Raw genomic sequence first — 26481 nt, forward strand, 5'->3', positions numbered from 1 at the left:
AGGCAAGTGCCAAGAAATGGGATATGAGTTTGAAGAAGTCAGGGTGTTTGTAAATCATGTCTGCACATATAGTCCACTGTGGGCGTCTGGAGGTGTTGAAGCAGAAGAAGGACACAATCCAGCTTTCATGTTCACAGATCCCTCCGGCCACTAAGTGCAAAAGAGACTGTGTGTGGCAGGGAAGTTAAAAAGGAGGCTGGAGGAACATTCCCGACTGGAAATGATGGTGGCTGGAACCAAGATGTCATGAGGGTGGGGCTTGCTTGCATTCCGGATGAAGTCTGAGGTTAAGGCTAAATGGAGTTTGCTAATGGATTGAGGGTGGGATATGAGTGACAGAGGGGGGTCCGGGATGACTCCTAGATTTTTCCTGTGGGCAACCAGAAGAACAGAGGCGCCAATCATCGTGCTTGAGAAGGTTGTAGGAGGAAGAGATTTGGGGGGAGTAAAGGAGAAGTTCCGTTTGAATATGTTCTGTGTGAGTTTTGGACGAGGGAACGGGGATTTCAAGTACACCACTGGATCAAAGTCTACAGTTCAAGGGAGAGAATGGGCTGGAGGTATCCAGGGCCCCTCTAATACTTAGGGGTCAGAGAAATGCAAAGCAAGCAGCAAAGAGGCTGCTGATGGACACCTTGCAGTCCAGAAAAGAAGCGCTTTTGTTTAGGGAAGACAAGCAGTTGGATGACCTTTCTGTTGTTGCAAAGTCCAGAAAGGCGGGGACTGAAAGGGGCCCATGTGGCTTTCACTAAGCAGAGGCCTTGGTAACAACGGTGTCAGGAGGTGGTTGTGTGTGTGTGTGTGTGTGTGTGTGTGTGTAACTCTTACTCTGAACAATCAACAAAAACAGGAATCGTTCCGTTGAAGTGTTCTCTCATCAAGGGCGGGGACAGCATGCTGCTGTCATGAACCAGCACACATTTAGTGGCTTCCAACAGCATACGTTTATCATCTTACAGTTCCAGAGGTCACAAATCCAAGTCCACAAGTTTTCACTGGGTTAAAACCAAGGCGTTGGCAGGCAGGACTGAGTTCCTTTTGGAGGCTCCAGGGGAGAAAGGCATTTTCTTGCTTTTTCCAGGAGCATCTGTATCCCTCCGTTCGTGACCCAGGTCTCTGTCTTCAAGGCCATGAGTATAACATCTTCAAGTCCCTCTCTGCCTCCTTTTAATTGTAAAGATAAAGACCCCTGTGATTACATTGGTCACACCCCAATAATCCAGGGCAAACTCCCCATCTCATATCCCTAATCTAACTTCATCCTTAAAATCCCTTTTTCCATGTAAGGTAACACATTCATAGGTCCTAGGGGATTAGGGTGTGGGCATCTTTGGGGGGCTATTTTTCTGCCTATGTCGTAGGGACATAATTTCTTTGACTGATTGTCCGTCCACGAAACTGTGAGCTCCCTAAGGACAGGTGCTGCGCTCAAATTGAGGCTTTGTAATTCTCTCTCTCTCTTACCCAGTTCCTGTCCATTATATCATAATTCACCATTAGATACTTACTTGTTTAACTCGCTTCTTGCCTCGTCCCTCGATTAAAGAGTCAGCTGCAAGAGGTCAGTGCCTACATCTCCTGTACTCATTACAGTATATGCAGCACTCAGCTCAGGGCCTCGTACACAGGGGGCCTCAGTAGGACACCAGGCTTTGGGGTCAGAAAGGACTTGGGCTGGATCCTGGTTTCACCGGGGACTTCGAGCACGCTGTTTTCTTGGTTCACCCTCAGTTTTCGTATCGATAAAATGAGGACAGTAATAATATCTTCCTTATGGGGTTGTTGTGGCAAATTGAGATTCACAAGCATCAAATAAAGTGCTACGTATTAAATATTTGAGGAAAGTATGAATGGAGGGAATTCTACAAAAATGTATGTGAGATGAATGGATGAAGGAATTTATGGATTTCTCTCCTGGGTATTCTCTGCCTCACTCTATCCCCCACTGTTTGGTTCTGACTCCCTTTTCTCTTCCTTCACGCAGGGTCTCCTGATTGAAGCCTGGGCAGGCAGCCTTCCCCCAGATGCCGCCACCCCCTCCTTACGGGAGGAAGAAGAGCTCCATTACACAACACTCAACTTTCACCAGACAGAGACTTGCTGCCCACAGGAACAGGTGGCCCCTAGTATTGAGTACTCAGAGATCAGGATTCACAAATGAGAGACTGCTGAGACCCCGCCCTGGCTTGAGAGATCTTGGCCCCTGAAGGGCAAAGAAAAAGTCAGGGGCCAATTCCTGTAGACTTAGAAGTCCTACAGGTGATGAGCTGTGACTACAACAGAAAGAACACAAGCTTTGTAAACAGAGTATTTCAAGTGCAAAGTCATATGCTGTGCCTTTACCAAGTAAGCGACAGACCAATCCCTGCCTTTCTGTGCCTCAGTTTCCTACTCTGTGAAATAGGGATGAGAAGCCTACCTGTAAGCTCATGGTGAGAAATTTATATAGAAATGCAAGGGACCTAGAATAGCAAAACAATCTAGTGAAGGAAGAACACGGTTGGAGAACTCAGACTTTACTATAAAGCTAGAGTAATCAAGACAGTGTGGTGTAGAACGGAATCAAGTCCGTAAACAGAGTGTGTGTATATGGTCAGTTGAACAGCACCAAGTCAGTTCAGTTGGGAGAGGAGGGACTTTTCAACAAGTAGTGGGAGAACAAGTAGGTCAAGGTTTAGAAACAATGAAACTTGACCCCTTTTTCACATCACATGCAAAAAATTAGTCTGAAATGAATCGTAAACCTAAAAGTGAAAACTATACATATTTTATTATTGTGCTGCCCAATATGGTAACCACTAGCCGCACGTGGCCCTGGAGAGGTGCTACACTTAGTATGCAAGAAAAAAAAAAAAGATAAAAGATCCCATTAACAATTTTTCATATTGATTACCTGTTGGAATGATAATACTTTGGATATACTGGTTCTTTTAGACTATTATTAAAAGTAATTTCATTTGTATTTCTCTGATGATGAGTGATGTTGAGCATTTTTTCATGGCAGTTTCTTTTTAGTTTTTTTTATTATAGGTACCAGAATTTTGAAATTACATGTTTGCTTTGCATTATATTTCTATCGGACAGCATTGCTCCAGAAGAAAATTTAGGAGTATATTTATGCATGTGCATAGATTTCTTATAGGACATCCAAAATAGTAAGCATTGTGTGTGTGTGTGTGTGTGTGTGTGTATATATATAATAGTAAGCATTATATATATGCTAATAGTAAGTAAGTAATATATATATAATAGTAAGTAATAGTAAGTAGTAAGTAATAGTAAGTAATATATATATATACATAATAGTAAGTAAGCATTATGTGTGTGTGTATATATATATATTATATATATGTATAAAATAGTAAGCATTATATATATGCTAATAGTAATAGTAAGTAAGTAATATATATACATAATAGTAAGAAATAGTAAGTAGTAATAGTAAGTAAGTTATATATATACATAATAGTAAGCATATATATATGTAAATATATACATAATGCTTACTATTTTGAATGTCCTATAAGAAATCTATGCATATGCATAAATGTCCTCCTAAATTTTCTTCTGGAGCAATGCTGTCTGACAGAAATATAATATATATATTATTAAACATTTCTGTTCATCAAAAGGCATGATTAAGAAAATGAAAAGACAAGCCATAAACTGGGAGAAAAAAATATATATATCTCTGAAAAGGGGCTTGAACCTAGCATATATAAAGAATTATTACCAGTTAATAACACAATAACCTAACTGTTAAAATGGGGGAAAAGACGCAGCCATATATTTCACAAGAGATCCAAATGGCCAGCAAGTACAGGAAAGCTGGTCAACGCTACTGGACATCAGGGAGACGAAAATCCATCACAATGAGATGCCCTATCACATCGGCTAGAATGGCTAAAATCAAAAAGCCTGAGCACAGATATCCCTATGAGGTCAATGCCAGTATTACACCCATTTTACACATGGCAAACTAAAACACAAATGGGCTGTCACACTGATGGCCGATACTGCAAGCTTCGTGATACAGAGACCACGTAATGATCACAGAGAGGTTCCATATCGAAAAAGTAAGTGATTTGAAAAAAGAATGTGTCTTCTAAAATCTTCATCATCACCTCGGTCGATACCACCACAGTCATCTTCACTGTGGTCACGGCCACCACTGCCACCATCATTACCATCAAAACCATTGTCACCATGGCATTAACATCACCATCATCTCCATCATGCCTCAATGGTTCTCAATCAAGGCAATTTTGTTCTCCTTGAGACCTTTTCTTTTCTTTTTTAAAGGTTTTTTTTTTCTCTTTTTTTTTTATTTAAAAAATTTTTTTAATGTTTATTCATTTTAGAGACAGAGAGAGACAGAGCATGAATGGGGGAAGGTCAGAGAGAGAGGGAGACACAGAATCCGAAGCGGGCTCCAGGCTGCAAGCTGTCAGCACAGAGCCCGACGTGGGGCTCAAACCCACGGACCGCAAGATCATGACCTAAGCCAAAGTCGGATGCTTAGCCTACTGAGCCACCCAGGCACCTCGTTGGGGCCTTTCTAATGCCTAGAGTCATTTTTGGTTGTCTACGCCTAGAGTGATGGAGGTAATTGCTACAGATACCAAGTGGGTAGAGGCCAGCGATGTTGCTAAACATGGTACAGTGTGCAGGATAGCCATATACCCCATCCCCACCTGAAATAATTATCTGGCTCCAAATACTGATAGTGCTGAGGTTGACAAATTCTGGTCTACTCTATACTGAGAATGCTGCTGAGTGCTTCATCCTCCCAGGTAAGTTCTAGCCCCCACATTACCCTTCAGGGCAGGCGTTCCCCTTCCCATGGTCCAGGTGGGCTAAGAGGACCTGAGGGGAATGTGATCTACTCATGGCCACCCAGCAGGCTAGAGGCAGAGCTGGGATTTGAACCCAGATCAGAACCTTCCCTCTGCCCAGTCTCCTCCTCTGCATAGTTTACTATCTGTTTCTCCAGCTTCACTTGCTAACTAGTGACTACCATGTACCAGACTCATGCTGGATGCTTGGCACCCACCCCGCTCGTTCTCACAGCTGCCCCTCTAGGTGGGCCTCCATATCCACATCGTAAACACAAAGGAAATGGGCTGAAGTCATTGGGTGAAACCCCATTGGTCTTTGGAGGCATGACCACCTCTACGCTCTCCCTCTTTGCTACTGGCTTCTGGTCCTTGACCTCTCTGTCTGCCCCAGATGATTCCTGACAACCAATTCCTGGCCTGTCCCTTCTCCCTTCTGGCTCTGCCTCCCCCTCTTAGGGCACTGCTCTTGAGACCCAGTCCCCAGCCAGCACCCCACCCTTGACCCAGGGCAACAGGCACCTGGTGGAGAGGTGGCTGATCAAGATGTAGATCAGGATTCCGCAGAGATAGATGCTGCTAAGGACTGTTATCACGATGAGCCACACCACTTTGGCTCCTGAGATGTAGAAGCCTCTGTTCACAACATGACTGTGCTCTGGAGGAGAGGATACATGGGGGTTAGGAACACCATCACTCAACCCTTCGCTCACTCACACATTCATTCTTCAGAAATTTATCAACATTTGTTGTGTACAAGGCACTGTTCTGGGTGCTAGGGATTCAGCAGTGCACAACAACAACAACAAAAACCCTTCCTGCCCTCATGGGGCTAACATTCCAGCTGGCAAGTGGACAGTTGACAGTTAAGCAAAGAGATGTCTAATACCATCGCAGGTGGCAGGAAGTCCTGTGGAAAAGAATAAACCCACTCAAGGTGGTAGAGAGTGACAGGGTCAGAGGTGCTGGTTACACAGGGTCATTAACTCATTGCACAGATATTCACTGAACACCAACTACGTGCCAGGCACCATGTTAAGCACTGGAGGCAAATGGTGAGCCAAGAGTTCTCCTAGGCTCTGTCCTCCTAAAGCTCACGGTCCAGCGGAGTAGAAAGCTATGAATCGGTGCATAATTGTGCACGTTTGTCAGTCATGTCTGGTGCATAGCAGGTGATTGGTAAATAGTGTGGAGAGACCAGAATAAATATCTCCAGCTCACACTGAGTTGTGCGTGTGGCTCGCTCTCTGGGATGAGCCAGACTGATTGCTTCTCATGCACTGTCTGATTTAATTCTGCCAGAGCCCTGTCATACAGGGACCTTTATTTTTTATTTTTTTAATTTTTTTTCAATGTTTTTATTTATTTTTGGGACAGAGAGAGACAGAGCATGAACGGGGGAGGGGCAGAGAGAGAGGGAGACACAGAATCGGAAACAGGCTCCAGGCTCCGAGCCATCAGCCCAGAGCCCGACGCGGGGCTCGAACTCACGGACCGCGAGATCGCGACCCGGCCGAAGTCGGACGCTTAACCGACTGCGCCACCCAGGCGCCCCTCAGGGACCTTTATTATCTTGACACTACAGATGGGGACGCTGAGGCTCAGAGAGGTGCTCTTCCCATTTACAGATTGATTCCCAAGCCAAGTTCCAGACACCACGTCCACAACAGATCTCTGTTTCCCTGACACCACCACCGCTCCCCCACCCCGCCTCATTTCAAGGCAGTCCAGCAAAACAGGGCACAGGCTGTAAGGTCAGACTGCCAGAATTTGAACTCTGCCTCCTCTGCTGATTGGAGCTGGAACCTTGAATAAAGCGCTTAAACTTCCCATAGCTCAGTTTTCTCACCTGTACAATGGAGGTGGTGTTAACAACAGTCACTTGCTCTGAAGGGAGACTGTGAGGGTCACATAGCTAGTAGGGTGCTCAGTAAATGTTGGCTGGCCATATCTCCCTGGAGCTCACCCTTGCTCTGATCTGAGGTCCCTGAGGGCTTCAGAGAGGGGGTAGCTTCAGACTTAGAACTCAGAGGATGGGGGTTTTACCCAACCATCGTGGGCATGGCATTGTAAGGTAGAGATGGCATTTCTGATGACGGGCACTATGGAGGCAAAAGCATGGAAGTGGGAGTTATTTGTGGGGCATGAGCCCCAGAGGGGGGGGGCTGCTGTACTCACCTGATCTATGCACCTGGATCTGAAATTCCCTGTACATGGTCAGCTGAGTCATGGGGTTCTCCACGATGCATCTGTATCTGCCCATCTGCTCCCAGGACAGACTTGGGAGGATGATTTTTGCCCCTGAGAGGCTCACGAGGGAGCCGTTGTGGGTCCAGTGGTACTTGGGACGGGGTCGGGAAATGGCGTTACACTCCATGTGCACTTCGGAGCCGATCTTAGCAGACAAGATGCCATTTAAGATGATGTGACTGGTTCTCAGCTGCACTTTGTCTGGCCCATCTGCAGAGACAAGGCAAAAGTCTCAGAACCGTGTTTCTGACCCCTCGGGATCCTGTCTCCTTCCCTCAACCTGCATGCAGCCCCCCCTCCCCCGCCGACCAGCAGGTGCCCCCACTCTGCACCCCAAACATCCCCTAGAGCCAACACATGCAAGGCGGCTGTCCCCAAAACAACTACAATTATAATGTTTTCCGTTACCTGCACCTACTATGAGCCAGCCCTGTGATTGCCCTTCACATCACAGTAAAACAGGGATAGAGTAGAAACAGTACAACAGGCCCCCTGCAATCCAGACTCTTTTACAGGCTGACACATTGGCTTCATTCCCATAACAACCCTTGTGATCAATTTTACAGATGAAAAGAGAGGACTAGGGATTCCGTAGTCCCCTACGGAAGACCCACGAAGGGACAGGGCCAATTCCCCGTATGGCCGGGGAGGAATCTCCCTGAGCAGCTACAGGCCAAGGGTCCTGGCTCTTGGTTGCAAGCCTCTGACCAGTAAGCCATGTACAGAGGTCAGAAGCTATCTGTTCTGTGACCACTTTCTTCACATGATTGCCACAGCATGCTTGTTAGGAAATCTGACGGACTCCACGTGGTTCCGGAGTTAGACGTGAGAACTGTTCAAGATTGGTGCTTTTTCTCAGTTGAGAGATGTGAAACAGTTTGGTCAATGTGAAAGGTCCCAGGCTCATTGTAAGACCCAAGGCTCATTGTATTTATAAGTCAATGTCTTAGGTTTTACAAGACCTGTTTGAGATTTTGGGGAGGTCTGGTGGGGCTGCGTACTTGCCCTGGTGGACGACCAAAGAGGGTCATGCAGAAAAGAGAATGTATGGAATGTGTCATTTAGCTTTAAAATCAAACTGTTTAAGAGAGCAGTTCAATGTGAGTGAAAGGAAAAGTGAAGGCAATTTTGCTAAATTTAGAAAGCCGGAATAAAAAGATCATTGGATGTAAAAGGCTCAAGGGAACCTGGGATTTGAAAATTTAATAAATTGAATGTTTTTAACATTTATTTATTTTTGAGAGACAGAGTGAGACAGAGCACAAGCAGGGGAGGGGCAGAGAGAGGAGACACAGAATCCGAAGCAGGGTCCAGGCTCTGAGCTGTCAGCACAGAGCCCGACGCTGGGCTTGAACTCATGAACTGCGAGATCATGACCTGAGCTGAAGTCAGACACTCAACTAACTGAACCACCCAGGCACCCCATTGAATGTCATTTTCAAGAAACTATTAGTTGTGGGGCACCTGGGTGGCTCAGCCTGTTGGGCATCTGACTTCGGCTCAGGTCATGATCTCACAGCTTGTGAGTTTGAGCCCTGCACTGGGCTCTGTGCTGACAGCTTAGAGCCTGGAGCCTGCTTTGGATTCTGTGTCTCCCTCTCTCTCTGCCCCTCCTCCCTCATGCTCTGTCTCTCCGTCTCAAAAATAAATAAAACGTTAAAAAAAAAAAAAAAGAAACTATTAGTTGTAATCAGGCCCCTCTTTACAAAAGCCAGATCTGAACAAAGTCACACTATTTCTAATCTGGGGAGTGGGGATTGGGTTCCCATCTTGAATAGCAGGTCCTTCTGTACAGTGAGGGTGATTCTGAGTCCAAAGAGCTGAGATTCAAACCCAGATCCAGCTGGCTACAGGCTGGCTTATGGTGCTTCTGCTTTTCAGTTCTGTTTCATTGCTACATCTCTGTGAGGCCCTGGGCCTACCCCTGGCATCACTCCTGTGACCCCAGACCACTCACAGTCCACGGAGAGAGAGAGAGGTTCACTTCTCCAAGGAAACTCTGGAATGCTTTCTGTTTCACACTGAAGTGTTCTGTCATAGCGGCTGACCCTGTGGATGATGAGGGTCTTGAGGTCCGGGGAGACTGTCATCCGGTCATTGCTGGATACCCGTGTGTACTCCACATACCAGTTGACATTGGTGGCATTGGTGTAGCAAATGGCGGCCACAGGATCCATATATTCTACCACAGAGCTGGCGTTAGCCCAGATGTCCGGCTTCTTTTCCAACTCTGGGGGAAGCAGAAAGGAGACATTAAGGGTGGGGTCTGCCTCCCCAAGCTCTGCTTCTCTCCAAGGGGAATTTTAGGTTTGGGGAGAAGCCATAAGTTGTAAGGTGGGACCTGGGGTCTTGGCAGGAGAGCAGTCCTGGAACTGAGAGGGACAGAGAAGTAAGGTGTAGGCATGAGTGGTTGATGTGTGGGCACTAGCCTGAGCCCACTATCCTATGCACTGAGCCATCCCTGTGGCATCCACTGCAATAATGGTGGGTTCTTGGCATGGGCATGTGACCTAATGGTTGTTTCTGAACTCTGACCCTAAAACCAGAACACCCCCATCTGAGGAGCCATGGCTAGAATTCAGAGTGACAGCTAGCATTTGGACTCTCCATAATAACTTTTCCCATTATCTGAGTCCCATTCACTTGACAAATATTCCATTTAATTTTACAACAGACAATGGTAGATACTAGCCCCGTTCTACAGATGAGGAAACTGAGGACACCGCAGAGGGAAGACAAAGGCTCAGGGCCATGCAACATATACACAGTCAGAGATAAACACAGGACTTCCTGTCTTCAAATCCACACTCTCCCCTCCAGCCCTGTGGTGCCCCCAGGAACTGTCTGTGGTAGACAAAATTCCAAGATGGCCCCATGATCTCCAGCCTGTATAATCCCCTTTCTTCAGATTTGGGTGAAACCTGTGACTTTCTTCTAACCTAGGTAATAAAGCAAAAGTGATGGGCTGTCAGTCTGAACATTACCTTTTGTTATTTAAGACTCCTGCTTAGCAGACCATGGGGAGAGAATTCGGCTGACCCTGAAGAAGCAAACAGCCATGATGCGAAATGCCAGTGGACAGAGCCATACATGAGAACACAGCCCCGGGTCAACACCTTGTGCGTCTCAGAGCGCAGCGCTCGCCTGGACTTCTGACTCACAGGAGAGCATGATAATGAATGGATGCTGTTTGAAGCTGCTGTTTGTTACACAGCAGTAGATAACTGACACCCTGACCGTGAAACAGGACCCTTGACGGGAATGAGTGACCCATCTCTGCAGGAGAAGCTAGGCTACCATCTGCCAAGCCTTCCAGTGTCACCTAGGGGTGGAGACACTTGGACACTATGATCTTCAAGGAACCTCACCACCTGCCAGCTCACCTTGAATACTGAGGCAGCCTGTTGCTTTCTCGGTCCTGTTGCCAAAGTCCACCCTTGCGGTATAATTCCCTGTGTCATTTAATGCAGACCTCCTGATCACCAGGCTACCTGTCCTGGTCACGTTCTCCCGTCCACTGAACATGGGCCCAGACTGCCAGGTATCGGAGGGAGGTTTGTAGCTGACAATCATATTTTCCGCAGTGTCATTTGCGCCTCGGTGCCAGCTGTATTCTTGAACATCCTGGGTGACATTCTGGAGGACCAGGACTGTCCGAAATCCCTTGATTCCTAAGAGTGATTCTGGGTCTATGGAGATTTGACTGTAGGCTTGGCGGGTCCCACAGGCCAGTAGACTGGCTGAAGAAGACAAACAAAACACACATACATGAGAGAGAGAGAAAGAGAGAGAGAGAGAGAGAGAGAGGAGAGAGAGGAGAGAGAGAAGAGAGAGAGAGAGAGAGAGAGAGAGAGAGAGAAGATTGATTTACACTGTCCAGGCAATGATCACCAGGGACGCTGGTGAGCACACCAAGGGTTTCTAACTCCCCAGCCTGTCTCCTCTTTCCCATCCCCTCAGCCCCTTTCTTCCTCACCCTCTTCCAGCCTGGCTTCCTCCTTGGATACTCAGTTAGTCTCCAACCCATCCTCAAATGACAGTTACGTGGATCTTTATAAAGTCTCAGATGTGACCCTGCTCTCTCCATGCTCAGGTACCTTCCATGACTCCCCAGCACTCTATAGATAAATTTCACACTCAGCATGGTTTATGAGACACTCTTAGAGAGACCTGGTCTGTATGATTCATCTAGCTTCTTTTCAGATCACACCCACCCTACCCCACTTCCCCCATGAACCCCCTTATTCAGTCAGTCATTCCTTCATGCACGCATTCGTGCATTCATTTATCAGAAGACGCAGTATCTACACTGTGTGCCCCCAGACATAGAGAGCTTTCTTTTTTTTTTTAATTTTTTTTCAGTGTTTATTTATTTTTGAGACAGAGAGAGACAGAGCATGAATGGGGGAGGGGCAGAGAGAGAGGGAGACACAGAATCGGAAACAGGCTCCAGGCTCTGAGCCATCAGCCCAGAGCCAGACGTGGAGCTCGAACTCACGGACCGCGAGATTGTGACCTGGCTGAAGTCGCACGCTTAACCGACTGCACCACCCAGGCGCCCCCCCAGACATAGAGAGCTTTCTTGATACACCACATTCTTTCCTGACTTCAGGCTTTCACACCTGCTGTCCCCCATTTCTGGCACACTGATCCCTGCTCCCTCCTCTTCATGTTCGCCCCCCCCCACTTGTCTGTCTATTCACTTCTACTCATCCTTCTGTTCTCAGCTTTGATGTCCCCTCCTTGTCAGTCTGGGTCAGGCAGCCCCTTGGGGCTCCCCCAGCCTCCTGGACCCCCTCATCCCTGTCCCCATCACTCTGGGTCATCAGAATCTGGAGATAGATCTACATCTCACACTGGACTCTGGGCTCCAGGGGGGCTGTCTCAGCCATCGCCACATTGCAGCATCCCTTATCATGAGGCAGAACCCAGTGTATGAGCTCGGGTGATATCTGGGTACATCAAGTCCCCCAAGACTGTCTACACACGTCTTTGACTTAGCATCTAAGTTCAGTGGAGTGCATTCGTGTGGGTGGGGATCTGTCATCACCTAAGACACGGAGATCCACTCTCTGTGTACCCTAAACCTTGATTCCATGGAGGGGGCAAAGACACCTGAGACCCCCGGCTTCAGGCCTCCAGGTGAGGACACTGGTGGTGTTTGAGGATAGGACCCAGGGTGGCCAGTGAGACATGATAGTTGTCCCTGTCAGGGAGGCTCAGAGGGTCCTGGGGGGAAAGAGTGGTTGGGAAGAGGTCCAGCTGGAGAGGTGGGGAAAGGGGTCAGGACAGGTTGGCACACAGAGGAGGTCATTTCTAGCAAGTGCGTGTGGGGGTCCAAGTTCATCACTCCTGGGTACAGATGGGGATGAACACTGTGTGTGTGAGAGAGAAAGAGAGACAGAGAGAGTGTCTATGGGCGCGATATGCCCCGGTGTGTGAGCTCATGAAAGTCCTGGTGTCACTCCTGCCCACCTCCCCTCTACCCCTCCCCTGTCCTGTGGGTTCAGCTTTCTTACCTAGGAGAACCAGCTCCCTCCAATGTCTGCATTGGGGTCTGGAAAGGTCCATGGGTTGCTCAGGTTCTCCTGGGCTAGGTGTCTCTCCAGGGATCGGGCAGCCTCCTCTGCCCCTTCACGGACCTGTGTCTCCAGCCCTGGGCTGCTGGTCCCCATCCCCCTCTGTGTCCCAGGATGGACTCTGAACCACAGCACAGGCGGGGCTGGGGAGTTGGATGTTATCTTAATGACTTTATGGTGGCTGTAGCTTATTATTTATCCACCTTAGTTTAAAAAAAATTTTTAATACTATTCTACCCTGGTTACAACAACAACAACAAAACCACCTTATGCTACTTTTAGGAAAACTGGAAAATACCAAAAAGCACAATAAATAGAAGACATCAGACTTTCTTTTGTAATTTTTTTCAATGTTTATTCACTTTTGAGAGACAGTGAGACACAGAGCATGACTGGGGGAGGTGCAGACAGAGAGGGAGACACAGAATCTGAAGCAGACTCCAGGCTCTGATCTGTCAGCACAGAGCCCGACGGGGCGGGGTGGGGGGGGGCGGGCTTGAACTCAAAAACCGCGAGATCATGACCTGAGCCGAAGTCAGATGCTTAACCGACTGAGCTACCCAGGAGTCCCTCTAAATATACCTTTGTAAATATATTCATATTTGTGATAAATAAACAGATAATTGTTTATCTAAATATACATATAAATATTTATGCAAGCATATATGTTTACATTTGTAAATAAATATAAATAAAAATATAAGTAAATAAAAAATCTTCATAAATAAAATACATAACTATTTAGCCTAACTTGATTAATACTATTAAAAAAATCACCTGTAATGGTTTGACCACCTGGAGAGATATCCAGGGTCTTTGTCTGAAACTTTTCAGTTTTGATATGTTACATGTTATATGATATGTCATACATACTCATGCACACATGTATATTTTTACCAAGGTGGTATCACACTATGAAATATCCTTTATTTGGGCTTCTCCAATGTTAAACCCAACTTTAGTCAGAGACAGGTGAATATACACCTTAGGGTATCTAGTGGTCCATTCAATATCTCTGAAGTCTCCTACTGTTTTCTAAAAAGCCATATGAATATTTGCAGCCTACTGCAAAACACATCTGTGTTTGTTTTAATAGGAAAATAATATATTACTCACCATTGAAATTCTTCAATTGGCCCCTCTTGGTATTTGATTGTAAGTGATGCCCCCAGAAAACACATGAAGTTGTTTTTCTGCCCTTAGCTCATGAAAGCCTTCCTTCTGTATCTTCATTGTTCATTGTTCATGACCACGTACTATTCCACTGAATTGGCCATGAATTGATTTGTTCAACCCATACCCCATTTGTGAGTATTTCGCTTCTTTCAACATTTTCTCTCTCTCTCTGTATATATATATATATATATAGTAGGTGTTTATATTATATACATTATATTCTCCCTCAGAGAAGTAATACTTTATTTTTATGTTTATTTATTATTTTAGAGAGAGAGAGAGAGCACACAAGCAGGCGAGGGGCAGAGAAAGAGGGAGACACAGAATCCGAAGCTGACTCCAGGTTCTGAGCTGTCAGCGCAGGGCTCGAACCCACAAACCTTGAGATCATGACCTGAGCAGAAGTCAGATGCTTAGCTGACTGAGCCACCCCAGCAACCCAAATATTTTCTTTCTATACAAACAGCAGTATAACAACTTTTGGCCAGTCCCATTTGTGGAGCTAGATGAGTTCCAGAGACAGACTTCTGTAATAATGAATTTAGCCTTAGTCAAAGACAAATCTGGTTTTGTCCTCAGCTCCTAGAAGGCATCTCTAAGTCTTCAGAATGTCCTGTCTGATAAGAGTGTCTATTTACCTGGGGGCTTTGGGACACACTAGATAGTCTACAGTGGACATTATGATGAAGGCTTTGAGTCACATGGCATCAGCTCTGCCCTTGGAGGGGCTGGAGACTAAGTTCAGCTATGTGAGCAGTGGAACATATCTATGTGACAGAGCCCTAATAAAAACTCTGATGTCAAGGCTTAGGCAATCTTCCCTAATCAGCACACTGTCACAAAGTCATGCTGGGAGGAGCTAATGCTGTCCATGACTCCACTGGAGACAAGTGGAAACCCCACACTTGGGATTCCCCTGGACCCCGACCCATTCCCCCCTTCAGTGACATCAATCTGTATCCTCATGCTGTAATGATCCCTAACCACAAGGATAACAGCTTTCAGGGTGTTATGTGAGTCCTTCCAGTGAGTGATAGAAACTGAGGTTTCTCTTGGTTACCCTGAACTTGCAATGGTGTCACAAGCAAAGGGAGTCATATGGATGCCCTCTGGGACAGAGACCCTGTGGTTAAAAGAGAGAATCCCAGAGGCTCCTGGGTGGCTCAGTCGGTTAAGCATCCGACTCCTGATTTCGGATCAGGTCATGATCTCATGGTTTCATAGGTTCGAGCCCCACATTGGGCTGTGTGCTGACCTTGTAGAGCCTGCTTGGGATTCTCACTCTCCCTCCCTCTCTGCCCCTCTCTCGCTCATGCTCTCTCTGTCTCTCAAAATAAATAATAAAAAAAATTAAAAAGAGAGAGAGAGAGAGAGAGAGAGAGAGAGAGAGAGAATCCCAGACTACACTGCCCAGGCTCAAATCCAAGTCTAGCATCCTGCCAGATCATCTCAGGAATGTGACTTTCTTCACTAAGCCTCACTATCTCCACCTGTAAAGTGGGGATGTGCAATGTTTCCTCTCCATAGGGCTGTTTCGAGCTTTAAATGAGGTAATATGTGAAAATGTCTGTGACCAATGCCTCCCACACAGTTTCAGGAAATGTTAATCCCTAGGAGCATACGTAAGCCTTTTTATGTTTTACAACTTTTTGGGGAAAAAAATTTTAACTGCATTTATAGATTAAAAACATTTTAATGTTTATTTATTTTTGAGAGAGAGAGAGAGAGAGAGAGCATGAGCAGAGGAGGGGCAGAGAGAGAGAGAGGGAGACACACAATCCAAAGCAGGCTCCAGGCTCTGAGCTGTCAGCACAGAGCCCGACGCGGGGCTGGAACTCATGAGCCCCGAGATCATGACCTGAGCTGAAGCTGGTGCCATGCAGGCACCCCAGATTTTTAAAAAACACTTCAATTGTATGACCTAACAACAAAAATCTTCACAGGTACTTAAATTACCCAGTACTTAAGGGTTTGTGCCCTTATTACCTCTTTTGTCCTTATGAAGGAAAAGGGGGGGATGGTTAATGGTATGAGACCAGCAATCTCTGCCCACAGAGACCTTCTGATTGTATCTATTTGATATCACTCAGCACGAAGCGTCCTTATCCAACAGAGCTTTGTGCGAAATCATTGCAGGAGAATGTCCCTTCCTTGTATCCAGACTATATGTAGCAAGTGATGCTTGGTCCAGTCAACTGGGACCAATATGGCAGAACTGCTTTCCTTCAGAGCCCACAGTGAGATTCCAAGCATTTAATGCAGTGAGACCCTCAGGAGGCCCCTACCTTCACGAGGAGACTGTAGGCTTGGCTACACCTCAGGCTTCAGAGACTCACTCTCATTCCCTCAAGGTGACCCCAGACTTGGACCTTGCTCACTCCACCCTGGATCCCCTATAACTTTAAGTATCTCATCTGAAACCCTGTCTCTTTATTCAGGAATTGGGGGCTTCCTACATTGTCAGCCCCTGAACATTCCTGAAGTGTGAAGTCTGACAGATGTTGGGGCATTGACTCCCTCCAGAAAGGCGTACCAATACCGGGTGTAGCTCCCTTCAGTGAGCTCCAGTGCTCACCTGGGGGCAAGTGGCAGCCCAGGAAGCAGTCCCAAGGAGCCCTTAATCTCTTTCTGGAGCCCATCTTTGTTACCTTCTTATCAAGATGGCAAAACATGACTGCCCCTCCCAGGGTAAGGTTCTGCCTGGTACAGCCAGACTGGACACTAGGAAACATCCACCCCTCCCTGCTCACCAGGCCTGGAGGTCACAGGGAATGCTACCGTGGATCTTCGTGGAACTGCAAACCATGTGGAGCCCTGACACCCCCAGCCCTGTCCCCGTGGCCCTGTCTGGGCAAACTCATTACCCCAAGTGCATCAGACAACCAGGGGGAGCCACGGAGTTGTGAATCACAGCAACCTTGATCTTGGTCTACATCCTCATGGGGTTAGGGTTAGAGAGGTTGGGAGGCAGAAGCCCCCAGTCAGCTCCCAGAGAAGGAAGCGGAATGGGAAAATAACACTAACACGGATAATCACAACATTGATCACAGTAATAATTATTTCCCTTTTATCCTTCCTGTGTAGCGAGCCTGTCAGAGAGATTGGTCTCTGAGTGGTAGGGTGGGAGCCAGGTACCAGGGAGGAGCTGGTGGGAAAGCAGATGGCTTGAAAGAGAGGGATGGAGGGAGGAGGTGGCTGGTGCAGCGATCCGGGTAACTCTCTGGGTGAGCAGCAGAGGGCGCCCTAACTGGGCAGGGAACGTCGGGAGAGATGCGCCGCCGCCAGGGGGCGCCGTGAGGCTGCGGGGGAAGTGCACAGACCCCCGTTTCTGCAGGAAGCTGCAGCGTGGACCTTACAGCTACCACCTTTCCGGATTTGAGAACAAAAGCCAGGCGGAGTAAAATCAAGCAACACCACCAAACAACAGCAGCAACAGCAAACCAAAGCAAGGGTAATAGGGCCTCCATCATATGAACCCTGGAACCCGCCTCATCTATAGCCAGTTCAAATTATGTCCTGAATTCCAAAGGGGACTCAAAGGCAGAGACATACAAAGACAGGTGCCCCAGACCTGGTGGCCAAGTCAATAATTACTCCCCATTAAATAACCACATTGTGTCCCTTACTATATATTTTCTAAATTTCTGGAGTTTGGGGATTTGGGGAGTACAGTTAAAAACAGATGCTCCTTGGGGCGACTGGGTGGCTCAGTCAGTTAAGCCTGTGACTTTGGTTCAGGTCATGATCTCACAGTTGCTGAGTTCGAGCCCCACGTCAGACTCTGCGCTGACAACTCAGAGCCTGGAGCCTGCTTTGGATTCTGTGTCTCTCTCTACCCCTCCCCCACTGGGAGGAGAGAGCTCACTCTCTCAAAAATAAATAAACATTAAAAAAAAACAAAAACACACACACAGATGCTCCAGAGACAGGAAGATGGGGTTCAAATCCTGGCTCCAGCAGGAGCTCAATCTGCTCTCCAGAAAAGGAGATCATGAAATGTCTCAGTGTTGTAACGGTCTGTTGTAACCTGATAGCAACTTAACTTAATCACATACAAAACTACACGTCAACCCCTCCAACACTGTATTTTTTAAAAGTTTGTTTGATGTTTTATTTAATTTTGAGAGAGAGACACCAGGTATGAGTGGGGGAGGGGCAGAGAGCTAGGGAGACACAGACTCGGAAGCAGGTTCCAGGCTCTGAGCTGTCAGCACAGAGCCCAACGTGGGATTGGAACTCACGAACCATGAGATCATGACCTGAGCCGAAGTCGGACAACCAACTGAGCTACCCAGGTGCCCCAACACTTTATATTTTTGATGTCACAATTTACATCTTTTCATATTAGGTACCCATTAACAAATTGTTTTAGTCATAGTTATTCTTTTTTTAAAATACTTTTTAAAGTTTTGTTTATTTTTGAAAGACAGAGAGTGAACAGGAAGAGGAGCAGAGAAAGAGGGAGAGAGAGAGAATCCCAAGCAGGTTCCACGTTGTCAGCACGGAGCCCAATGAGAGGCTTGAACTCACAAACTAATCATGACCTGGGCCGAAATCAAGAGTCAGATGCTCATGTTAAGTTTTATTCTGCTGTTGTTGTTGTTGTTGTTTTACAACAACAACAACAACAAACAGACAAAACCAAAACCAAAAAAAAAAGCATAGAGGCATAGGGGAACTTTTGAGAGGTGGTAGGCATGTTTGTGACCAGGATCGTCAGGATCATGGTCATGATTTTACGGGTGTATGCAGAAGTTCAAATAGCACGTTAAATATGTGCCATTTTTTCATATAGCAATCGTACCTCAATAGGTACACTAGGTACTGTCTTTAAAAAAAAAAAAAAGAGGGGCACCAGGGTGGCTCAGTAGGTTAAGCGTCCGACTTCAACTCAGGTCACGATCTTGCGGTCCATGAGTTCGAGCCCCGTGTCGGCCTCTGTGCTGACGGCTCAGAGCCTAGAGCCAGCAGCCAGCTTCGGATTCTGGGTCTCCCTCTCTCTGACCCTCCCCCGTTCATGCTCTGTCTCTCTCTGTCTGAAAAATAAATAAATGTTAAAATTTATTTTTAAAAAAGAAGTTGTAATTTCTACAATAGTCTTTAAGTTCATAGTCATCCATGATTTCTTCTTTTTTTATGTTTATTTTTGGAACCTAAAACTGTGGCTCTTGGGTACCTGGGTGGCTCGGTCGGTTGAGCATCTGACTTTGGCTCAGGTCATGATCTCACAGTCCGTGAGTTCGAGCCCAGTGTTGGGTCCTGTGCTGACAGCTCAGAGCCTGGAATCTGCCTCAAATTCTGTGTCTCCCTCTCTCTCTTCCCCTCCACCACTCATGCTCTGTCTCTCTCTGTGCCAAAAATAAATAAACATTTAAAAAAAAAAAAAAGAATATGACAGCTGTGAACCTCATCATTGCTGTTAAAATGGAGAGGGATCATTGCTACCTCAAGAATTTGAGGGATCACGACTATCCTCTGGTGGCCACAACTTGTGTTTCTGCCTCTGCAGATTCCCACAGGAAGAAGATCTCAACAGTCAAGGACACACTCATTTGTCCTCTGTTGGCTGTGCTGAGGTTTCACCCTCTGTTTTGACTTGCTCAGCGTTAGAGGGGAGGTTGCTTAAAAGTAACATTCCAGGGCGCCTGGGTGGCTTGGTCCCTTAAGCGTCCGACTTCGGCTCCGGTCATGATCTCACGGTCCATGAGTTTGAGCCCCACGTCGGGCTCTGTGCTGACAGCTCAGAGCCTGGAGCCTGTTTCGGATTCTGTGTGCCCCTCCCCCGTTCATGCTCTGTCTCTCTCTGTCTCAAAAATAAATAAACGTTAAAAAAAATTTTTTTTTTCAAATAAAAGTAACATTCCAGGCACAACTGCAAAGAGAGAGGATGGCTTTTTATCTTGGGCTGCACAGGATATTTTGTAACAAAACCCCATTGCACACTGGTGCAAGTCCATTTTCTAGGACACAAATTGTTCTTCCAACCACAGAATACACAGCGCTGGGTGATGTCAGGCAGCTCTGGGGCGCAGACGCATACAGGCTGCTCAGAGTGTGCGAAAAACAAGAGAAACAGCCCCACGTGTGAACCGTGACAAGAGGAGGTACTGTCTGAAGCGAAAACATCCGTAAGGAAAAGACTGCCCTGGGAAGCCGGATCAGGAGCAGTCTGGCGCTGTGCATCGGGAGGAGTGTTTGGAACAGCCTTCATTCATTCATTCATTCATTCAAGCATTCGCTCGCTGAGTCCTGTGATGAGCCCTGCCCTTATGCGGTCATGGAGCACGGCCAGCAACATGACCAAGGAGACGGGCGGGTCCTGTCCTCTCAAAACACAGATGTTGGGATCCAGTGCCTGGTGAACCAGGCGAAAACCTGGAAGGAAAGCCCCACCTCACCTGGTCTTCCCGGTTCTTGCTCGGGTCATGAAATTCCGGAATCGCCTAGGGACCACCCCACTAAGCAGGGAGAAGTGAGGCCAGGTCTTAGCTGCAGCCCCCGACACAGTGAATGTGTTCACTCTGTTTGTTAAATCAATGAATGCGTGGAAATCTCCCGTCAACTCACTCGGGGTTCTTCCTAGCCTTCTGCCTTTAACTCCACCTTGGGCCACTCCAGAACTAATCCTCAGCAAAAATCACATGACTCCCTGATACCTGCCCATTAGAGCAGGTACCAAAGGTCAGGACATGGGCAGGCAGCCTGGGGACGGGGAGCCAGTCTTGCCTTACCAGGTGCCTTTGGGCAGCATGTCTGTTGCCCTCTCCGAATTTCAGCAGCCCCCTCTGAAAAATGGGGAGAGAGCACAATCTCCTAAGACAGTCTAGCTCTGATAGGGAATGGGTTTGAGGTTCCGTTTCTGCGCACATACATCAATGTCACTTCGCCTTCCTGTTGGAACTTCCTCTTGGTCCCACGGCTCATGATTCCTTGAGAGAGAAAATCCCAGCAAAGCGTTTGGCCCATCGCTTCCCAGAGCTGCAGCTGTCCCTGCCATCCAGGGGTGAGCAGGTATGGCAGGGGGGCTGAGGCAGAGACCCTCGCTCCACCCCACCCCACCCCACTGGGGTCACAGGCTGAGCATCAGGATTTCAAGCTGGAAGCGGACCAGCAAGTTTGTGATGATACAAGAAAGCCATGCGCCCCCCACGTCTTGAAACATCTCCTACCCTCAGGATGGCTTCTGGGTCCAGAGCAGGGACGAGCTTGGTCAGGATGCTCCAGTGGCCACGACCCACTTGGACCACCTATGACAGGTCGTGACTCCAGGATGCTTCTGCCTCCTTGGAGACCCTGGGAAATAGAACTGTGCCTTGAGCATCATTGACCACAGGATGATGGAGGATGCGACAGAAGTCTTTCGAGTGAAAAGAGGAAATGCAAAATTTAATTACTTATATGGCTTCCTTTCCTTGCATGTGACAGATATGAAACTGCCTACAGAGAGGACAAGGATGGAATGTGGGGTCCCCATGGAACCTGAATGACGTAGACTGAATTGTGCCCCACCGCCCCCAATTCATACGATGGAGCCCCAACCCCCAATGTGATTGTATTTTCAGAGACAATTAAGATTAAATGAGATCGTAGGAGGAGAGTCCTAAGATTGGTGACCTTGTAAAAAGAGGAAGAGAGAGTGATCCTTCTTCCTCCCTCCCTCCCCCTTTCTTTCCTCTGTCACCACATCTTTGTAAAGAGGAAAGGTCACTGTGAGAGGACACTGTGAGAAGGTGGCTGCCTACAGGCCAGAAAGTATGTACTCACCAGGAACCCAATCTGCTGACTCTGTAAATCTCAGACTTCCCACCGTCCAGACCTGTGAGGAATAAATTTCTGTTGTTCAAGCACCTCCAGTCTATGGTATTTATTTTGTTCTATTTTATTTTAGAATGTTTATTTATTTATTTTGAGATAGAAAGAGAGAGAGAGAGGAGGAGGGGCAGAGAGAGTGGAGGGGAGGCAGAGAGAGGGAGAATCCCAAGCAGGCTCTGTGCTGACAGTGTGGAGACTGACGTGGGGCTGGAACCCACAAACCATGAGATATGACCTGAGCCGAAATCGGACGCTTAACCAACCGAGCCACCCTGGCACCCCTATGGTGTTTTATTACGGAAGCCTGAGCGGACTAAGATGAGTTCCCTTTCAGCCCGTGGAATTATTCAAACAAGCCCTTCGAATCCGCCAGCAGGAACCATGAGTCACCACTTACTCTTGTCGCTACAGAGCCAGCCTCCCACGTGCCCTGGTTGTCCACTGTGTTCCTGGGTGCAGCCCCCATGGGGTCTGCGTTGTGTGCGTCCTCTTCCCCAAGGCAGTGAATACATGTGACTGATAATCTGCTATTGATGTCATTTGCCCAACAGTGGGTGTCACACGTTCAGTGTCTCCATCACCCTCGGGTAGGAAGCCCTCCCTCACCGACGCAGCGAGCACGACATTGCACTCACAGATGTCCAATGAATGGGGTGGAATGGACAAGCCAGTCTGCCCACAGAGGAGGTCAGAGAGCTGATGGCAAGGAGCAAGCAGCATCTGGAAGGCACTTAGACACCTGCACTGCCTGAAGCTAACACCTTCGGTGGGTGCAGGGGTGGCCTCCAGCTGGGCTGGCAGGATGACTATGTGGCAGGGCAGGAGCAAGGGGGCGGGAAACAAGGCCCACATGAGACCTGGAGGCCCCGGAGGGCCATGTGAGCAGGGGGACCACAGTGTGAGGTGCAAACAGCTCTTGCCCTGCTCAGCCCAATTTTGCCTCTGCATTGACCTTGGGTCCACAGCAGGGTCCTATAGCAGGGAACCTTCCTTCCTGTCCCTTGAGAGTCCAGGCCATGTCCACTCTGGTCATTCGTGCCCCCGAAGCACCTGGCGACAGAGTCTGCAGCCCCGCGGCCCTCATGGCCTCTACCAGGCAGGTGCCTGTGGACCGTGTGTCTCTGCCCCCGACGGGGCGCATCTCAAGGGCAGGAGCTGGGTTTGCTGTGCCTCCAGCCCTAACACAGAGCAGATGTTCACCCTGGACCTGTTGAGTGAGTGAATGAGTGGCTGTCTTCTTCACTTCACCCAAGACCCTTACTCATCTCTCACAGGCTGGACACTCATGCAGAACCTCCAAGACCCCACTCCTGGAAGATGTCTCTCAAGTCTAGACCAGGAATTTTTTTTTTTTTACATTTTTTAGAAATGTTTTAAGAGATAGACAGAGTGCTGGCAGGGGAGGGGCAGAGAGAGAGGAAGACACAGAATCGGAAGCAGGCTCCAGGCTCCCAGCTGTCAGCAACAGAGCCAAACGCAGGTCTTGAACTCACGAACTGTGAGATCATGACCTGAGCTGAAGTCGGATGCTTAACTGACAGAGCCACCCAGGCACCTCTAGACCAGGCTTTCTGAACCTCAGGACTACTGAACCTTGGAGCTGAAGGATTTTTTGCAGGGGGAGCCATCCTGCACATCAGAGGTATATTTAAATGCATTCCCTAGTCTCAACCCACTAATTGCCAGACACACCCTCGTCCTAAGCTATGACCATCAAATGTGTCAAGACACTGCCAATGGTCCCCTGGCTGGGGGGGTGGGGTGGGGTGCAGGCAACGCCCCTGCTTAAGAATGACAGATCTACGTTTGTGCTATTTGTTTAGTCTTAAAAATACAGCCTTTCTGGGAAACATGCACCCCAATGCTTATAGCAGCACTATGAACAATAGCCAAAGTATGGAAAGACCCCAAATATCCATCGATGGATGAATGGATAAAGATGTGGTATATATATATGTGTGTGTGTGTGTGTGTGTGTGTGTGTATACACACAATGGAGTATTACTCGGTAATCAAAAAGAATGAAATCTTGCCATTTGCAACTACGTGGATGGAACTGGAGGGTATCATGCTAAGCGAAATTAGAGAAAGACAAATATCATAAGACTTCACTCATAGGAGGACTTTAAGAGACAAAACAGATGAACATAAGGGAAGGGAAACAAAAATAATGTAAAAACAGGGAGGGGGACAAAACAGAAGAGACTCATAAATATGGAGAACAAACTGAGGGTTCCTGGAGGGCTTGTGGGAGGAGGGATGGGCTAAATGGGTAAGGGGCACTAAGGAATCTACTCCTGAGGTTATTGTTGCACTGTATGCTAACTAACTTGGATGTAAATTAAATTAGAAAGAAAGAAAGAAAGAAAGAAAGAAAGAAAGAAAGAAAAGGAAGAAAGAAAAGAAAGAAAAGAAAGAAAGAAAAGAAAGGAAAAGAAAAAAGCCTTTCCTATTTTGGAAAGAAAACAAAAAAAGAATGACAGGGGTAGACACACAGAGGCTATAAATCGAGCCAGGCCAAGAAGTGACTGCTTCCCCAGAGCAAATGGGCCCACAGCCTGAGCAGCAGGACTTAGGACACCCACTCTCCAGCACTCGTGCTGAGGAGATCTCAGACATCACTGCTGCACTTTCCCCCATCAGGACAGGCCTCCAGCAAAGTCGAGGCCGCCCCCACAGGCAGGACCCACATCCCTGTAAACCAGGCTCCGGTGACAGAGGGAAGTGCCCGGAGGTCTGCTCCTGGTCTCTCCTCCCTGGGTGGGTCTCCTGGGTCTCAGGCCGAGGGGTTGTCATGCCCAGAATTTGTGATCCCCAAAGACCACCAGGGAGCCAAGTCTGATGCAAAAGCAAAGAGCCTTCATTCGAGCTAGCTCGAGCTCAATCCCCTACCTGCACCCGAGGCAGTGGTGAGATACCGGAGAGAGAGAGAGAATGAGTTTCAAAAGCACAAAGGTTTTATAGGGATCATGGTCTTAGCCGATTGGCTGGGGAAGGGTCGTGGCCTCAGCCGATTGGCTGCCAAAGTGTGGTCCCAGGTCAGCAATTATCAGAGTCACCTGGAACTTGTTAAAAATGCAAATGTTGGGCCTGGTGGTCACAGACCTACTGAATCAGAAACTCTGGGGGTGGGGCTCAGCAATCTGTGTTTGAACAAGTCTTCCAGGAGATTCTGATGCACCTGAAGTTTAAGAACCACTGTGTCTGAGGTTGTTTAACATGTTTGGCCTCAGTGTATACAGAACGTTTCTCACTGGTCACCTATTAACCATTGGCTGTCAGCCTTGCTGTGCTATATAAATACCTAGCACCAAATGCCATCCCCAGAGACTCTGATTTAACTGGTTTGGGGAGGGGTCAGTTATTAAAATGCTCCCAGGTCATTCTAAGCCTGGACAGGGTTGAGGGCTCCTGCCTCTGGCCCCTGAGAGAAGCCCTCCCTCTTCAACTCACACTTTCCATGCCTCTCACACTCCCCTTCCTCCCAGCTCAGACTTCTGAAGAATGCATCAATCAGTAGCCTGATGAAACCCCTATGTTTCATCTTAGAAAACATAATTTACTCAAGGGGGGGATGCGTGGTCTGAGGTTAGAGCGGGAACTTCTTTCTGCGGCCATGTCGGGGACACAGTCACTAGTCGGCCGGCCTGGGTCTGCTCTTTCAGGGTGTCACAGGCTCTGTGCAGAGAGGGGGTGAGCTCCACAGCGGCAGTTCCCCTTTTGCGAAATCGTGAGGCCTCGTGCTCCTCCCCAGCTTCCCGTGGGCCCCCCTCAGCCTCCCTCTGCCTTCCCTTCTTCACCCACAGGAAGCCCAGACATCTGTCTCTAAGATGTTGTTGCCTCTGCTGCTGCCCCTGTTGTGGGCAGGTGAGTGGGCGGAGGGGAGAGGGCCAGGCGGGCGGGGGCCGCTACTGACCCTCAATTCCCTGCAGGGTCCCGGGCTCAGGATCCCAGCTTCCAGCTGCGAGTGCGAGAGTCCGTGACGGTGCAGAAGGGCCTGTGTGTGTTTTGTGCATTCCAGTTTCTCTTACCCCCTGGTCCAATACAGTGACAATGCCCCAGCTCACGGATACTGGTTTCGGGAAGGGGTCAGTATACACCGGGATGCTCCAGTGGCCACAAACAACCCCCGTCAACAATTGCAGCAGGAGACCCAGGGCCCATTCCACCTCCTTGGAAACCCCCGGGACTACAATTGCTTCCTGGACATCAGAGATGCACAGAGAAGTGACTTGGGGACATATGTCTTTAGGGTGGAGAGAGGGCCTTATTTGAGATATAGTTACACACAGACCCAGCGCTCTGTGCAAGTGATGGGTAAGGTCCCAGGACAACCTGGGACGGGTTGGGGGTAACATATGTCAGGCCTCAGAGTCAGGAGCTGGACCAAATCCTGAGGCTTCTCTCAGGGCCACACTGTGGACTCACCTTCTGATCCCCGTGTCTCCCCACTTCCCCCCAGCCCTGACCCACACACCTGACATCCTCATCCCTAAGACCCTGGAGTCTGGACACCCCCCAGTAACCTGACCCGCTCTGTGCCCTGAGCCTGTGAGCGGGGCACACCCCCCATCTTCTCTTGGACGTCAGCCTCCCTCACCTGCCTGGACCCCAGGACTCACCTCTCCTCAGTGCTCACTCTCACCCCACGGCTCCAGGACCACGGCACCAACGTCACCTGTCAGGTGAAGTTCCCTACAATTGGTGTGATGGTGGAAAGGGCCGTCCAGCTCCATGTCACCTGTGAGTGTGGGGCCAGGACCACCTGGGTGCCTGAGGGGGATGGGGGGCAGGAGGTCCAGGTCTGGGTGCTGATGCTGATGCTTTAG

At 48.2% G+C, this 26481-nt stretch overlaps 2 protein-coding genes and 1 pseudogene across 3 annotated transcripts in view; 2 read left to right on the plus strand and 1 right to left on the minus strand.

Annotated features, from left to right (window-relative positions):
- LOC121018949 (sialic acid-binding Ig-like lectin 8) overlaps positions 1-2842 on the plus strand; it is a 14643-nt gene extending 11801 nt beyond the window's left edge. The window contains exon 7 of the mRNA XM_040458075.1: positions 1985-2842. The gene's annotated coding sequence lies outside the window, so the exon portion shown is untranslated. The remainder of the gene's footprint in view (positions 1-1984) is intronic.
- Positions 1100-12753, minus strand: CEACAM18 (CEA cell adhesion molecule 18). 2 transcript variants are annotated; one of them, XM_040458093.1, is made up of 6 exons: positions 12605-12753; positions 10469-10825; positions 9043-9315; positions 7014-7295; positions 5358-5493; positions 1100-1164 (listed from the first exon to the last, which is right to left on the minus strand). In XM_040458093.1, the coding sequence occupies exons 1-6, from the start codon at positions 12654-12656 to the stop codon at positions 1146-1148; spliced, it is 1119 nt and encodes a 372-aa protein (XP_040314027.1). In that variant the 5' UTR covers positions 12657-12753; the 3' UTR covers positions 1100-1145. The 2 variants fall into 2 exon arrangements, with proteins under 2 accessions (XP_040314027.1, XP_040314029.1); XM_040458095.1 differs by lacking the exon at positions 10469-10825.
- A 12637-nt stretch (positions 12754-25390) lies between these two features.
- LOC121018895 (myeloid cell surface antigen CD33-like) lies at positions 25391-26481 on the plus strand (annotated as a pseudogene).

The sequence above is a fragment of the Herpailurus yagouaroundi genome, unplaced genomic scaffold (assembly GCF_014898765.1).
Source record: "Herpailurus yagouaroundi ecotype Mexico unplaced genomic scaffold, PumYag 220, whole genome shotgun sequence".
Lineage (NCBI taxonomy): Eukaryota > Metazoa > Chordata > Mammalia > Carnivora > Felidae > Herpailurus > Herpailurus yagouaroundi.

Bases quoted from the DNA above. Each gene is read 5' to 3' on its own strand.
- CEACAM18 (XM_040458093.1), bottom strand. From the start codon at position 12,656: ATGGACCTTTCCAGACCCCAATGCAGACATTGGAGGGAGCTGGTTCTC. The intron at 9,316-10,468 runs GTGAGCTGGCAG...TGCTTCCCCCAG, and splicing joins AGGCTGCCTCAGTATTCAAG to AGTTGGAAAAGAAGCCGGAC. The intron at 7,296-9,042 runs GTGAGTGGTCTG...TTGTCTCTGCAG, and splicing joins TCTCTCTCTCTCCGTGGACT to ATGGGCCAGACAAAGTGCAG.